This window comes from Astatotilapia calliptera, chromosome 10 (assembly GCF_900246225.1).
Source record: "Astatotilapia calliptera chromosome 10, fAstCal1.2, whole genome shotgun sequence".
NCBI classification, from domain to species: Eukaryota; Metazoa; Chordata; class Actinopteri; order Cichliformes; family Cichlidae; genus Astatotilapia; species Astatotilapia calliptera.
Window position 1 is genome coordinate 23,777,698 of NC_039311.1, and position 14,791 is coordinate 23,792,488.

General features: G+C 40.1%; 1 protein-coding gene across 1 annotated transcript; it reads right to left on the bottom strand.

The window, feature by feature from the left end:
* Nucleotides 1–1,780: 1,780 nt before the first annotated feature.
* On the bottom strand, nt 1,781–5,119 carry cdkn2aipnl (CDKN2A interacting protein N-terminal like). Its single transcript, XM_026181977.1, has 3 exons — nt 4,860–5,119; nt 2,256–2,361; nt 1,781–2,171 (listed from the first exon to the last, which is right to left on the bottom strand). Exons 1-3 carry the CDS (start codon nt 5,069–5,071, stop codon nt 2,163–2,165), a joined length of 327 nt encoding a protein of 108 aa, XP_026037762.1. The 5' UTR covers nt 5,072–5,119; the 3' UTR covers nt 1,781–2,162.
* Between the last annotated feature and the right edge of the window lie 9,672 nt (nt 5,120–14,791).

The window sequence follows — 14,791 nt, forward strand, 5'->3', positions numbered from 1 at the left end:
GTACACCTGTGAGCATGGACGCGCTTGTTTTTTGTTTTTTTAAAAGGTTCCTTCATGTAATGATCTGCTAGAGGGTGTGGGGGGGCCACAGCCCCGTCCTCCAGGGCATGAAGCAGGTATGGAGGAGATCAAAACTCCAGACATCCAGAGGCCCCCAGAACACAAGAGACCAAGGAAGAACAACAGAGGGGCAGCTGCGCCACTGTCCCAGAAAGAGCTGAGGAGAGTCCCAGATGAGGGCTCACTCAGCAGCCACGGAGCAGAAGCCAGGGGGAGTTGCAGTGACGCGCCCGTGAGCTCCGCCAGCAGCCAGCTGCGCCTGAGTGACCGAGCCCCAGGCCGAGAGGCCGGGGGCACCCCACCTCCGAAGTGGCCCGAGCGAGCCCCAGGCTCCAGGCCCCGATAAGCGGCCGCCAAGGAGTGAGCCGGTGTGTACCTGGCCGCCCATCCCCGGACACAAAGAACCACCAACGCACCGACACCTGAGGGAGTCCGCCACTGGCAGGGGAAGTGGTGGTAGGGGGAGATAGGCCTCCAAACCTTGGAGGGCCTGAGATGTCCCCAGAGAGGTGGCGCCTGACACCCAACCTGACATATAGACACAGACATACAGGCACACACAGACACAAACATCCATTCCCACCCTCATGCTCTCATATACACTCACTCCACACTCAACCAACGTGGAGACAGACATAAAGAGACGTTGTACACACGATCACACTCCCTAAGCGTACTCTACAAACCGGGTCTAGGTGCCCCCGCCCCTGGAGGGGGGAACTGCACCCAGACCCAGGTGGTGTTTCCCTTTTCCCTGCGGTGGGGGGAGGCAGACCCCAGATGTACAGTTATTAATGAGCAATAGTAAATATTGCCAAAACCTAAATCCATTCATTGTATTTGTGTGGCATATTAAATCAGATTTTATTAAATGCAAAAATGAATCACAAGTACAGTAATGTCCCAAAATGTTAATGTTAAGTCACTAAACCGTGGCTTAAGATGAAATAGTCTTTTGGGAAGCTCTCATATATTAGAACTAAAAAACAGTTCTCACAGTATTGAATCTGTGGGATGAAGTCAGTTTGGTGAGTGCATGTCTGCGTGTTTAACTTTGCTTGTGAATCACTTGGTATGCGTGTCTGTAAGCCTTTAAAGGAGAATGTGGTGGTTGTAATGAAGAGAAGCAATTATATCAGCATTCTCAGAACTGAGGCTTGCCCTGTGCTTTTGCAAAGCTTCCTGCTGAAGAAAACAGACGTTCTGACGGTGCACATGTTAATAATTAATGTTAATAATAATCGAGTGTTCAGCCTCACAGCCCCAGGTCAGCTGCTCAAGAGTTTTACTGACCTATATTTTCACTGGTCTGCAAAAAAGCTTTAATTTTCATATTTTGAAACATATTGATTAAATTGTTTTAATGTATTCAGAGAAATCTGCAAAATAATGTTGCTAAAGCCTTCAAGTAAATATGGTCTAGTGCACCCTTTAGAGTCACCCCTGCTTGCTGCAGGTATTGCTGCCATGTAAAATAAGACAGCTGCCAACACACCGTGCCAGAGTAAGTTAACAGCTTTCATGTTAACCTCTGTAGCTTTACTTTTAACTAAAGTTCACTTTTCTACATGTCGGAGCTCGTTGAACCGACATAGTTATAAGTAGCAGTATTTGTATTTTATTGCCGTATATGATTAACTATGGAGTGGCTCCATAATGTAGTCAAAAACAATGTGACCAGGAGGAGGCACAGACCTAGACAGCAATGACCACACAAAAATGATAAAACAAGTTCTTTATTGTGCTTCAGACAAGAACACCAGTGTCATCTTTAGTTTGAAGCTACATTTAAAAAACACATTTTTTAAAAAATAAAAAAAGTAAAACTGTGATTGAAATAGTCGAGCAGTGGGGCTCACAAACTCCCGCAGACACCGCTGCTGTTTGTGCACAAATAAAAAAGGCTGAAAGTCTGAAAAGGCCAGTTTTTTGGCTCAAAATAAAAATGTCTTTTGATGTCTGAACTCCTCACAAAGGGTTAGGGTTAGGTAAGGTAAGGGTTAAAAACACCAGGATTGTAAAACTATTTAAAAAAAAAAAAAAAAAGTCTGACGTGATAAAAGCTGAATCCAGTCTGTGTTGATCCAGCATGACTGGTCCGGTCATCGACCCTGTGACGGAGCAGAGAGATCCATGAACAAAGACTGTCATTATAGCTGTATGTATATGCTGCGTGTGTGTGTTCACAGACATACCTGTTGCTTCTTAACAATCTCATCTCTCGTCTTGAAGACCGGTGCGTCCTCCACTACGATGCCTTCAGCCATTTCCTTCACTTTTTCCAGCAGCTCTGTGCTATACCTGCCATCGATTATGAGACATAACACTTCATTAAACCAGAATTCATCCGTGTGCTTTATATTCTTCTGTAAGGATATAGTGCACTGGGAAAATAACATCACTGAACAACAGAAAACTATAATACTGGTAAGAGAAGAATTGTTTATTCTTCGATAAAGTTAACAGATGTGAATGGTTTCTTCACCTCCTACACATTTCCCTTCATATAAATGAAATTTAGTCCTGCTTCTGATTCACCTTTGAGTGCAAACTTATGGATGAAAAAATAGTGATACCCTTTTATCTGGCATTTTTGCATGATTGCACCCTATACCAATTCCGAGGATTAATGTCTTTTAGAAGGTGTAATCACAGAAGACATCCAATATGCACTTCAACAGCCAGCGCTGCTCCTCGAGCGCCCTCAAACTCACTGAAATGAAAATCCAATTTTGTGGGTTTATTGCTGTCCAAAAGCTAATACCAGTCGCAGACCCCAGTGGCTGCAATTACAGATTACTACAATGACAAGTCGATCTGTTAAGTTGTTTGGTGTGTAACAAAAAATACAGATTTTGTTTTAAATAACTGGAAAAACAAAAAACAGTTTCTGTCTAAGAGTCCATCCAAATCATTCATATCAAGTCAGGCATGCATTTCATAATCACAGTATATCACAAATGTCAGTAAATCAATCTAGTCAGCCGGGAAGAAGAAACCTGCTTTGTTGCAAAAGAAAGTGACATGTGCACTGGAGAGGCAACAAAAAGACAGCCCACCCTAGTTCTGCTTTTTGCTAACATCCATGTAATTGCTAGTAGAGTGAGGCAGAACCATGAAGCCCATTCACATTGCACAGGTAGTGTAGCTTCTCTGGGATTGCACATCCATACTTGCTGTTGCAAGGTTAGCTATATCTGCCCGCACACGCTAAACATGAGTTTGGAGAGTGGGTTACCCAGACCTGACTACTACCAGACCTTTTGAATCAAGAAACCACTTATCATTTTAAATAGTTTTTCACAACACTGCAACCAGTCAGAGGAGATTTTTAAGGGCAGATTTTCCCCTCAACTTTGGCCAAGTGCTTGGGGTTAGAGGATCGCTAAATCGTAGGGTTTCAATTTCTTATGTGGCAGAATTTTTACCATATACACCATATATAAAAACATAAGATGCCACCACAAACAGTAACAAAAATAGGTTAAATTGAAAACAAGGCCTGTAACTTTATAAAGAGACCCACTTGATAACCAAAGACTGTTTTTCCAGTGAAGAAAGACTGGATGTTGTCCAGTAGCCGGCACAAACATCTGATATACTGATATCAATGCAATATTGCATTTGATATTTCCATTATACATACATTATATTTTTTCCCTGAACCACAATTTTTAGGGCCATTTAAAAAATGTATAACCACATAATTTATCCAGCAGGATATCTTCACAAATCTTTACAAACTCAGCATCGTCTGCAGCATATGGAAGCCCGTTTCCGCCACTAAAAAAAAAAAAAAAAACCTAGTATCCATAACTCGAAATTTCGAGAAAATAACTCGAAATTTCGAGTTACTTTTCTCAAAATTTCGAGTTAGCTCTGTCAATCAAAAATATACGTGAATGAGGTCGCTTTCTTGTTACCCGGAAGCATATGGCGCAGGACCGCGCACTCAAAAACGGATCCCAACAAATTAAAGTATGTTTGCTGATAGTAACACCATGTGATTCAGCTAATAACACATCATTTGTGAAGCCAGGCTGAAAACACTCAGCAATCTGTGCATTCACGACTGGATGTAATACCGGTAGCTTAGCTGTAGCATTTGTAGCTGAGGGCTTCAGCTTCCGGGTAACATGGAAATGACGTCATTCACGTAGATTACTGATTGGCAGCGCTAACTCGAAATTTCGAGTTGCTTTTCTCAAAATTTTGAGTTAATATGTCGAAATTTCGAGATAATAACTCGAAATTTCGAGATAATAACTTGAAATTTCGAGATAATAACTTGAAATTTCGAGATAATAACTTGAAATTTCAAGAAAATAACTCAAAATTTTGAGTTATGGATCCTTTTTTTTTTTTTTTTAGTGGCGGAAACGGGCTTCCATAGCAGCAAATGTAGCAGAGTAGCATTGCAGCTTATGCAGACGACTCCAGTGCTGCAGGGGGCAGCACCGAGCCCACCAGCGGAAAATAAACCTCACTATAAACAATAAACTCTGAATATAAATAGTTTGGGGTAAGTAAGCAGCAGGAACAACAACAACAACAACAATAATAATAATAAGTAAGTAAGTAAATACTAAATCTAAAATTAAACTAATAACAATTTCAGAGAAAAGAGAACACTGGTTGTTACCCTTTAGCAACCCTTTAGTTTGTTTAATAAGGAAGACTAAACTTAAAAACAGTGGTTAGTCATCCCGGGCTGAGGGAGCTGTGGAGCGGCTGTCTTAGAAAAAGTGTCCGTCAGCAGGCTTTAATTAGAGGCATGAAAGCACGCTGTGTTTACCCACCGGCAGCCGAGGAAGACGTTGTTGGCCCACACCATTGAGAGGGAGAGCAGGTGGTCCAGCTGCGAGTCTTCAAAGTCATTCAAGTTCCGCAGGATGAACTCCCGCCTGGGCTCCCAGTGCTTGTCGCTCTCCCAGTAGCCTCTGTAGTTCTCCACCTGCTCGGCCACAGCTCGGTTTTGCTGGATAAAATCCTGAACGTCCAGGGAAGACATCTTGCTCTCCCTCGGCCAAGACAACAAAAGCGACTTCCTGTCCTTTCAAGCGGGTCTTTGAAGTCGTCTTACAGCCCTGCTTGTTTTCCACAGCGCCACGCAGTGGTGGAGCAGAGCGGTGGTTTACATCCAAACGTGAACAGCAACTCTCAATATTTCATATGCAGTGTGCTTCAGAGATACTATGAAGTGCCATAATTAAGAAATAATGTATCAAATAATTAATAAATTAACATATAAATTCATTTTATTTAAAAATCAATAATATTATTTTACTATCTAATTGATTATTTTATGGTTCATGAATTTATTGTGTCAGCCTCACCCATTCGGGGAGTGGGGTTAAAGCCGATATAGTTAAACCCACTGTTTTGGTGTGGAGTTGTTTCTTTCAGTGGGTGTTTCTCAGTGACAAGTACACAGAGTTTGTACTTGCACACTTGTTACTTCCCACTTGGCAAGTAGGGCAGAAGACAGAGCTTACAGTGCGCCAGCAGCATAACTGATGACATCAGGTGCTTAGTATTTACAATGAAAAAAAAAGGAGATGTAATTACCTGTGGGTTTTTAAAAAAAATATTTATACAGTTTTATAACCACTCCGTCAAGTTGCTCAGCTATAAAAGGCAACTAGTTTTGTTCAAAATGCTTTCTGGGATACCTGACTGCACACATCACTAATAATTCTGTGATGACGCATCAAACAATTATCTGGTATCGATCTATCTTCACTGGCTATGCAAGTAACAGCAAACGAACCAGAATTTTTTTTTTAAATTGTGAATTTAATTGAATTTTTGTCATTATTTATTTCAAATTTAAATTTGTTATCAATGCATTTAATTAATTGTTTAATTTTGTATTTATTTATTGCATTCTGGGACTCTTGGCCCTCCACAGTCAGGCAGTAATGGACAGTAATTATTATCCCTCTCAGATAATCTAGAGAGCTTTCTCTTACATTTATATCTCATGTCTCAATTTCTGCATTTATTTATCTATTCCAGATTTTTTTGTAATTAAGTAAATATATAATAAACTATACTGTAACAACTAAAACCAACAAGCGCAAAAAGAGAATTTAACATGGCTTAGTAAATGTAGCCTTGCCATGTACACACATTTAAAAAACATTATATTATATTATAAATTTAAAAAAGTTTTTTTCAACGTTATTTTCTTACTTTTTAAAAACTGAAACAGCGTCATTACGATTCTATTGGTTTTAATATTGCTTTAAGAAATGTTCAAACTTATCTTTGGTACTTCAATCTACAACATAACACCCCATCTTAGCTCAGAAAATGACTGTCTTCTGACTATTACTTGTTTTTAATTTTATTTTATTTTTAAAAAAATATTGAATATTTCATTTATTGAAAGACTCCACCCAGGGACTGCAGATATAAATGAGATTTTTTTGTTAAATTTGTTGGAAAAATATTTTAATTTTTTTTTGTTAAAGCACATAATAAGTTAGCATTTATTAAAGTATTATTTTGAAAAAATCAGAACATTTACTGAGGTCTGAGTGTAGTGTGATTAAAAGAATTCACTTACATGGCAGGAATGCTTTTGATCGCATTTCTTCTAATCGTCTGACTAATCAAAGCAGATGAGATCACTTCAAGGATAAGTCTGTGTTCCGTGTTAAGTGGTAATTCCTGGACCCTGACACTGATTCGCATGAATGAAACGAAGCCATCCGTAATGTTAATTGAATCCGTGTTTTTGCTTTTTACGTGCAGCAGTCTCAAAATTTAAGGAGAGCCACTCACCGCCTTTAACGGCTGCCAAGAAGCCACATTAGCTGACTGTAGACTGTAGTTGGGCCAACACAGCTTTAGGCTTCCCGGGGCTTCTCCCCCCCTCCTTCTGTGCCGTCTTTCCATGTTTGAAATTCACGGAGCAGGTAGTGTGTCAGTGAAATGTTTGCACCACATGCTCGCTCACTCGCTTTCATGTTTTTTTTTCCTTCTTACTTGAGTGAAATCTCTATGCACTTGACCAGCCTGCCAGGAATGATCAGAGAGAAACACTGGACCTCCAGTCTATGGAAAGGAGCTTATGGACAGTCATTCAAGCTCACAGATATACTCAAACACACACACAGGGACACACACAGGCAGGCTCCATTTCCCTCTGTCTGCACAGATATGTGCGCTGCATAAGCCTACAAGAGTCTTCCATCCTTATGACGCTCTCACTCGCACACAGCAGAGGATTTGGGGCTTGTTTTGACATGAAGTCATTGATATGCAGAGGGATTCCAGGGAAAGGCAAGCCAACATGAATTCAGAGGGACAGACAGACAAGCACACTGCTCAGTCGCTGCGTTTCAGAGCACAGCGAAATCCATCTAATAACAGTGAGATTAAAGGGTCTAGTCCGAGTAGCTTTATGCTCTGCATGGTAATAAATAATCAATAGACTTGAAATGTGGCTTAAGGGCTGCAAAAATGACCACAAAGAAGAGTTGCAAGTTGGAATTGATTGAGAAGATAAACAGTGAAAAGTGAAAAATGATACATTTGTTTTCCATTATTGTTGTTATGTAATTTTATAAGGCTGAATGCAATAGGCAGGCAAATATTTATAGAAGACACGCACACCAAGCGTATCCGGTTATGTAAACATCTAAAGCATATGAGATTTGTCTCGTAGGAACGCCGGAGAGACACAATCTAGAGGGACTAACAGGCCAAGCAGGTTGGAACAAAACTCAGACGTGCAAACATGAAATAACGTCTGTGCAGAACCAGACAGGATTTTATTTAATGTGACGGAAACACTGATGAGAAGCTGAAAAAAGATGTGGGGAAGAAGAAGAAGAAATATGGAGTCATCTTTATGTGAAGGTAAGGACCTTGTGAAGTGCAGTGAACACTATAGGCACTTAGCAAAGGCCAGGCTGCTCTTTGCAGTCGTTTCACTTGTGCGTGACTGCTCAGTTAACCCCAATTTAATGGAGGTCAAATCATCAAGCAGCGTGCCAGGATTTATTTTTTAGCCTGATTTTTTTTGGTGTGTCTCTCAAGGTTAGTGCCACATATAAAAGATATATCTGAGCAACCAAAAATAACAATAAAGAAACACAACTCTGTGATGAATGAGTCAAGCTGTTGCACTGGCTGTGTTTATTGGCTTTATTTGCTGAATAACTAAGTTGAAAATGATTTCTGACAGTCCCCTTATTTGCCTTTTAAACGCCCAGATGTTTTATCTTCACCTCGTTTCCAGTGGAGCCTTGAACATTGCAATTCTATTTCCACGCAGTGTCAGTTTACTTCAAGTGGTTGCAAAGCTTCATCTTGACAGGCTGCATTCTCCTGCTGCTCCGAACTGAGTGTTTCACGCACCATCACAAAAGAACACGGAGGCATGAGCAAACTCCAAAGGAACACGGTGCTGTCTTAATCTTCCATCTGCCTGCTAAGTTTGCAACACAAAAACACACAATCTCTGCGCACTGAGGATTGATGTTTCCTCATAAATGCACATGTATAATGTACGCATCTGAACACCTATATTAAATACTGAGTGTAGCCTCTTCAGATGTACCTCAGACGAGTCCTATAGACAAGAAAACTCACAAGTACATGCAGATCCACTTTCACCTCCTCTCCAATTCCCACAGAAAAACCATCGGCGGCACTCCAGGGCATGTTATATTTCTGGGTCCCTTCCAAGTCATACAAGTCACCACTTTATTGAGTGGACTAACCCATTAAGTTTATGGCTTCACTCTTCCCCTCTCGGCTTGAAATATACACTGATGCTGAAATAATACACTGTTCCAGCCAGCACTGGCAGACAGCCGTTTTTGATGAGTCACCTAATGTATGCTTACTCAGGAGAACGCTGTAATTGGGGAAAGACAGACAACAGGTAAGCCTTTCAGCCAGAGACCTGGGGGTGCGCCAGTGAGGAAGAATTAACCCTCTCCGTAAAGTGTCAGTGGATTTACACCTCATGGGGAAGTTTGTTCAATCTTTATTAACATAGCAAAAGTTAAACCTTCAGAAACTGCACGCAGTCGAGTGAGTTATCATAAGGAGGCCAATACTGATCTATTGAATTTCATGCCTTAACTCACGATTCGCCAAGGAAGGTGCTCGAAAACAAAAGCAGCATCTGTGACAGCAAATACCAACAAACATCATGTGTTTCTGCTCAAATGACATGAATCCCTTCGATAAACACTGAAATTACCTTTTGCCCATCTGGAAAGCCATGGAGGCCACTGTTTACTGTCTGCTGTTATTTTAACTCAAATGTTGATGTTTCCTGAATCATCTTCTTGTCCAACTTCATCAGGTACATCTGCTCTGCTTGCTGCTTGTTAACACTTGTCTCAGTATATATATATATATATATATATATATATATATATATATAAAAAAAAAACACCCAGCACGCCCCTGCGGGCGGTTTATCCTTCAAGCTCGGGTCCTCTACCAGAGGCCTGGGAGCTTGAGGGTCCTGCGCAGTATCTTAGCTGTTCCCAGGACTGCGCTCTTCTGGACAGAGATCTCCGATGTTATTCCCGGGATCTGCTGGAGCCACTCGCCTAGCTTGGGAGTCACCGCACCTAGTGCTCCGATTACCACGGGGACCACCGTTACCTTCACCCTCCACATCCTCTCGAGCTCTTCTCTGAGCCCTTGGTATTTCTCCAGCTTCTCGTGTTCCTTCTTCCTGATATTGCTGTCATTCGGAACCGCTACATCGATCACTACGGCCGTCTTCTTCTGTTTGTCTACCACCACTATGTCCGGTTGGTTAGCCACCACCATTTTGTCCGTCTGTATCTGGAAGTCCCACAGGATCTTAGCTCGGTCATTCTCCACCACCCTTGGGGGCATCTCCCATTTTGACCTCGGGACTTCTAGGTTATATATATATATGTGTGTGTGTGTGTGTGTGTGTGTGTGTGTGTGTGTGTGTGTGTGTGTGTGTAGGCGACCATCTGCCTATATATATAGGAGGTTTCTTCCTGTTAAAAGGGAGTTTTTCCTTCCCACTGTCGCCAAAGTGCTTGCTCATAGGGAGTCATATGATTGTTGGGTTTTTTTCTGGATGTATTATTGTAGGGTCTACCTTACCTTGAGGCAACTGCTGTTGTGATTTGGCACTGCATAAATAAAATTGATGTGAAAATAAATGAATATAAAAAATAATAAATATATAAATGAGCCACATTTTTACAACTCCAAGTAGATGAGAGAACAACTTCTATAATGTTAAAATTTGACTTAAATGAAGATTATGACATTTAAACTCACTGAAAAAGGGTTTTATTTTTTGAGGAGGAATGTCAGAATTAGGCTCCACTTGACATTGCATTGACTTTAGTTTCCCACACACGACGGGTGCTTTGAACATTTTAGGCTCGGGACCCGAGAGATGCAGTCTGTCACCCTGGGACCCCGACTAATTAAAAAGTAGTGCTCTTGACATGTAGTGATGCTGGAACAGTAGAGCCTGCTAGCTATTTCAGGTCCTGAATCCTGACCTAGTGTTTTAAAATTAAAGAAAGAAAATTCAGGGTGCATACAAATCTATTGGCCTAATTGCAGTTGACATGGATACCGGGGCCGTGATAGTGTGCATGTCTGTAATATGTGTACACAAGCACTCTGCGGTAACACAAACCCACAGCTGCTTTCTGAGGAGCATTGTCATCTTCAGTATTCACATATTGATCTTATTTTCCGTAATATGTGGTTATGAAAATCAAATGCAACCTATGTCATGGAAAAATAGCGTAATGTTGGCTGATGCTGTGTGTGTGTGTGTGCTGTTATTGTTTGTTGTAACTGTGGTAGGTGGATGATAATCAGCGACTTTACCAGCAAGCTGCACAGACATATTTTGTTAAAGACTTTTACCCGTAAAAAAACACAAAAGATGAGAATCTGAGATTCTTTGTTTTTGCCGACTTTGTGCTTTTGGAAACGACTCTGCAGCTGTCACTGTTTTTAATTAAATAAGCGTAAGTTTTGAAAAGTGACAGTACATTTGTTTTTTTCCGTGGCATTGAGTCTGTACAGATAATGGACAACAGGACAGCTCCCAAAATAACTGTCACTGTTGCACCGATCACTGTATAAATGCTTCATGTCATACCACATAAACCTCTAACCCAAATTCCCAAAAAGCTGTGACGCTCTGTAAAGTAGAAATAAAAACAGAATCTCAGAAATCCATATTTTATTCAAAGTGTAACACAGAAAACATATTTCTATGTTTCTGGAGAATCTGGGTAACAACTTATTATAATGACACACCATTAAGCACTATTCATTGGTAAGTGCTTAATTCACCATTTATAAAGCATGTAGTTTCTAAATACAGTTTATTATTGATAACCTGATGTATAACATGTTCATTATATAATTTATCATGTCTAACAATCATCAACCTGTTAGTAGTTGTTATATTTTGTGTAACCTTATCTATTTATGCCTTATAAAGCATTTATAAATGAAAATGAAAGTAGATGAATGGTAAATGGCCTGTATTTGTATAGCGCTTTACTAGTCCCTAAGGACCCCAAAGTGCTTCACACAACCAGTCATCCACCCATTCACACACACATTCACACACAGGTGATGGCAAGCTACATTGTAGCCACAGCCACCCTGGGGCGCACTGACAGAGGCGATAAGATAGACTTGTTTGAGTCTAAGATAGCTTAGACTCAAACAAGTCTAAGCTATCTTCAAAAGTGAAAAATGACACAGACGAAGCACAAAGAGATACACAACATACAAATATTTATTGGCAGATGCAAACATAATGCACCTGAGGTTTGCAGAATATTGAAATGTTGGGTAGGACCAGAGCCTGAGTTTGTAAGAGGGGTTTAAGAGAGAAAGACACACTGAGCAATACTACCACAGGGTAGTTTAAATTCTTCATTTAAAATAAAATAAGAATAAGGTGTTCACAAAATAATAGTGACTATTTCACAGAACGGTAACCATCATAATTAGAGTGCTCCTCATCTTAAACTGATAATCCAGGAACATGTCTCTGGGATTTCCTGAGGCTCAAATTTCCTCTTGTTTGTAGCCTGTTAGCTAGCTTTAGTCAGATAAGTCAGCGTAAAGTCCGGTTCACTCCGAAGTAGTCAGGGTGTCTGGTCCTGTGCTTTAACACAGGTAAACTCAGCTGAAATGAAAGAAGTTGTGGATCATCTCCTCCTCTGGTACACTGAAAGCTCTGAGCAGCTCCTCGGGGTAAAGAGGTGATCTGGTTAAGAGGTGGTTCTCCCTCGTCAAAGAGAAGGCCGAATCAATCGGCTTTTGCCATGTCAAAATCCCCAGCCTGCAAAACAAAGATGTTACTGCATCAAGTTAATAAATCCCAATATTTAACAGTCATGGTGAACATAAGATCAGAACTGCTACGACACTATTTCAGCTTTTTCTACATTTGTCAGCTTTACTACAATATGCAATTATTTCCTGCATATAAAGGTTATTTAAAAGTAAAAGTGTAAGAGGATAAGCAGTACTATATGTAAGAATATTAATCTGTTTCTGCCTGTATTAGCAGCAGGTCCACGTTCTGTAAACCTACTATACAACTAGCTGTATTTTGTTTAACGTGGAGGACTCAAATGCAACACACGCAGGGTGATTCTTCAACAAAAGCCAAGCCTTTTCTGTGGCTGATGAAAAGTCCTAAGTAAAATACAGAATTCCAGCAAAACCAGAACAGAAGAATGTGAGGCGCAAATCCATTCCGAAGACTTCAGACGGTTGCTTTTGCGCTCTTGTTGTTTTGAAACAAGTGAACTGGTTAAACCTCCTTTCTGAAACAGAGAACGACCAAAAATTCACAAAACGTAACTGTTTCATTCAATACGATACAAAATGTGGGACTGAGCACCTAAACTCATCATGGTACAGAAGTGACGTTAAAGGATCATTGTCCCATAGACTTCACTCCCTGGTGTTAATTGAAAAGTAATTGCCAGTTTAAATGATTGTCACACTGGCTTTACTTTTTGGGGCCAAGAATTTTTATCCTTCTTTTATGCTGTCTATGATGTGGTCCAAAGTGGGGTGCTTTGAAAGAAGGCAACTACTTTTAACCAAAATCTTTTTCTAAACCTACCTGATTGATTTTAACAACCCCTCTGAGTTCCAAACGGTGGATTTTAACAGTGGAAAATGTTAATTTGGGGCACAAATCAGTACAAATTGGACCCATGAGAATAAAAGCTGTTCTGGCACATGAAAATAAAGGTGGGAAACTCATGTGCTAGAAGACCAAAAAACTGGGGAAGCTGAGTGCAGTAACACTAGTCAATAGATGGTGAGACTGTGGTAATTTTAGGGGAGTTTAGATAAACATTTTGCTATAATGTGGTAAAAAGTAAGCCTTCAAATGTATCCCTGAAGCATACTTAAGCAGAATGAAATAAAGAACTGGGCCTCCTGTAAGTGCCCTGTGTTTTTAATTTAGTTTTGAGGAGAAAGTATTTGCCCATAAAGATCTAATGAATCCAAGAGATGGAAATCATGTTAAAGCAAATTTACTAACCAATAATTTTAAAACACGGTACATAAATGTAAGAACAGGTTTACAAGCCTCACTAGGAGCTTGATACCAAACCCTGGAAAAGACTTACTTAAAATGACTGCCAACATTATTAAAGTTAATAATTACAACTGTGCTTTCAGAGGGACTGCCACCAAAAAGTCTATTGTCAAAGTCTGAAATGATTTTGATGGCTAATACTGCAATCTACAACTAAAAGAATGCTTCTGAAAAGGTTGTAAGACAGTGAATTTAAAAAAGAAAAAAATAAATTGTAAAATTAACATGTGACTCAAACTGGCAGAGTACAGCAGGAAGAATACATACTTTATAAACCGAATAAATGGGCACATCTGTTCAAATCCTGGTGTTTGTGCACCTTAAGGGCCACTCAGGTTAGTAGCGTACGCACAAAATTAAAACTTCACTGCATTTGTGTCGTATGTGATTTACATTTTAGTCAGTAAATGTCACAATCAGCTGATCAGCTGTAAAATATTGTTAAGCAATAGCTAGCTATCAGCAAAACTATATAACATTATTAAAAATATTAGCCTAGCTTTAGCGTTTAGCAATTCAATTAGCATTACGTCCCATTACTGATCTTCTACACAAATGATTGTTTGTTTGATTGCTTTTTATTCTTGCGTTTTTGTTACTGGTTGTTTATTTTTGCATGCATTTATTTTTATACCTTTCCTTTTGTTAATTGTTGATAACTCTGAACAATTTCTCTAGTTGGTAAAGCAAATTTTTAAGAAATCTTCTGTCATGAACGGGCTGCGTTCAGGCAGGAATTGGACTCAAATGCAAACTCACTAAAGCAAAATGTGAACTCAAAATACAGTTTTGTTGCTGGGAACACAGGGAGCAATACAAAACTAAACTGGGAAAATCTACGAATATGAACTCCTGGGGAAACACAGGGAGAGACACGCAGCCATGAGGGAGGACGCAACAGAGAACTGAGGGAGACGCTGACCTAAATTCACAGAGGAATAACAAGGAAGTGAGAACACACTAGGAACACAGCTGACACTAATAACCATAACGTGACAGGGGAGACTGGACTGAACAGAATGAACACGAAAACGTGGGACCTTCACGATAAAACAGGAAACATGATGTGGGAGTGGAGGAGAGGCAGACGAGGGAGCGAGGGAACAC

What these genes read in the sequence shown, in the direction of transcription:
- cdkn2aipnl (XM_026181977.1), bottom strand. Translation starts at nt 5,071, where the DNA reads ATGTCTTCCCTGGACGTTCAGGATTTTATCCAGCAAAACCGAGCTGTG. An exon ending in AACGTCTTCCTCGGCTGCCG is followed by an intron (nt 2,362 to 4,859) that starts GTGGGTAAACAC and finishes AATCGATGGCAG; the next exon opens with GTATAGCACAGAGCTGCTGG.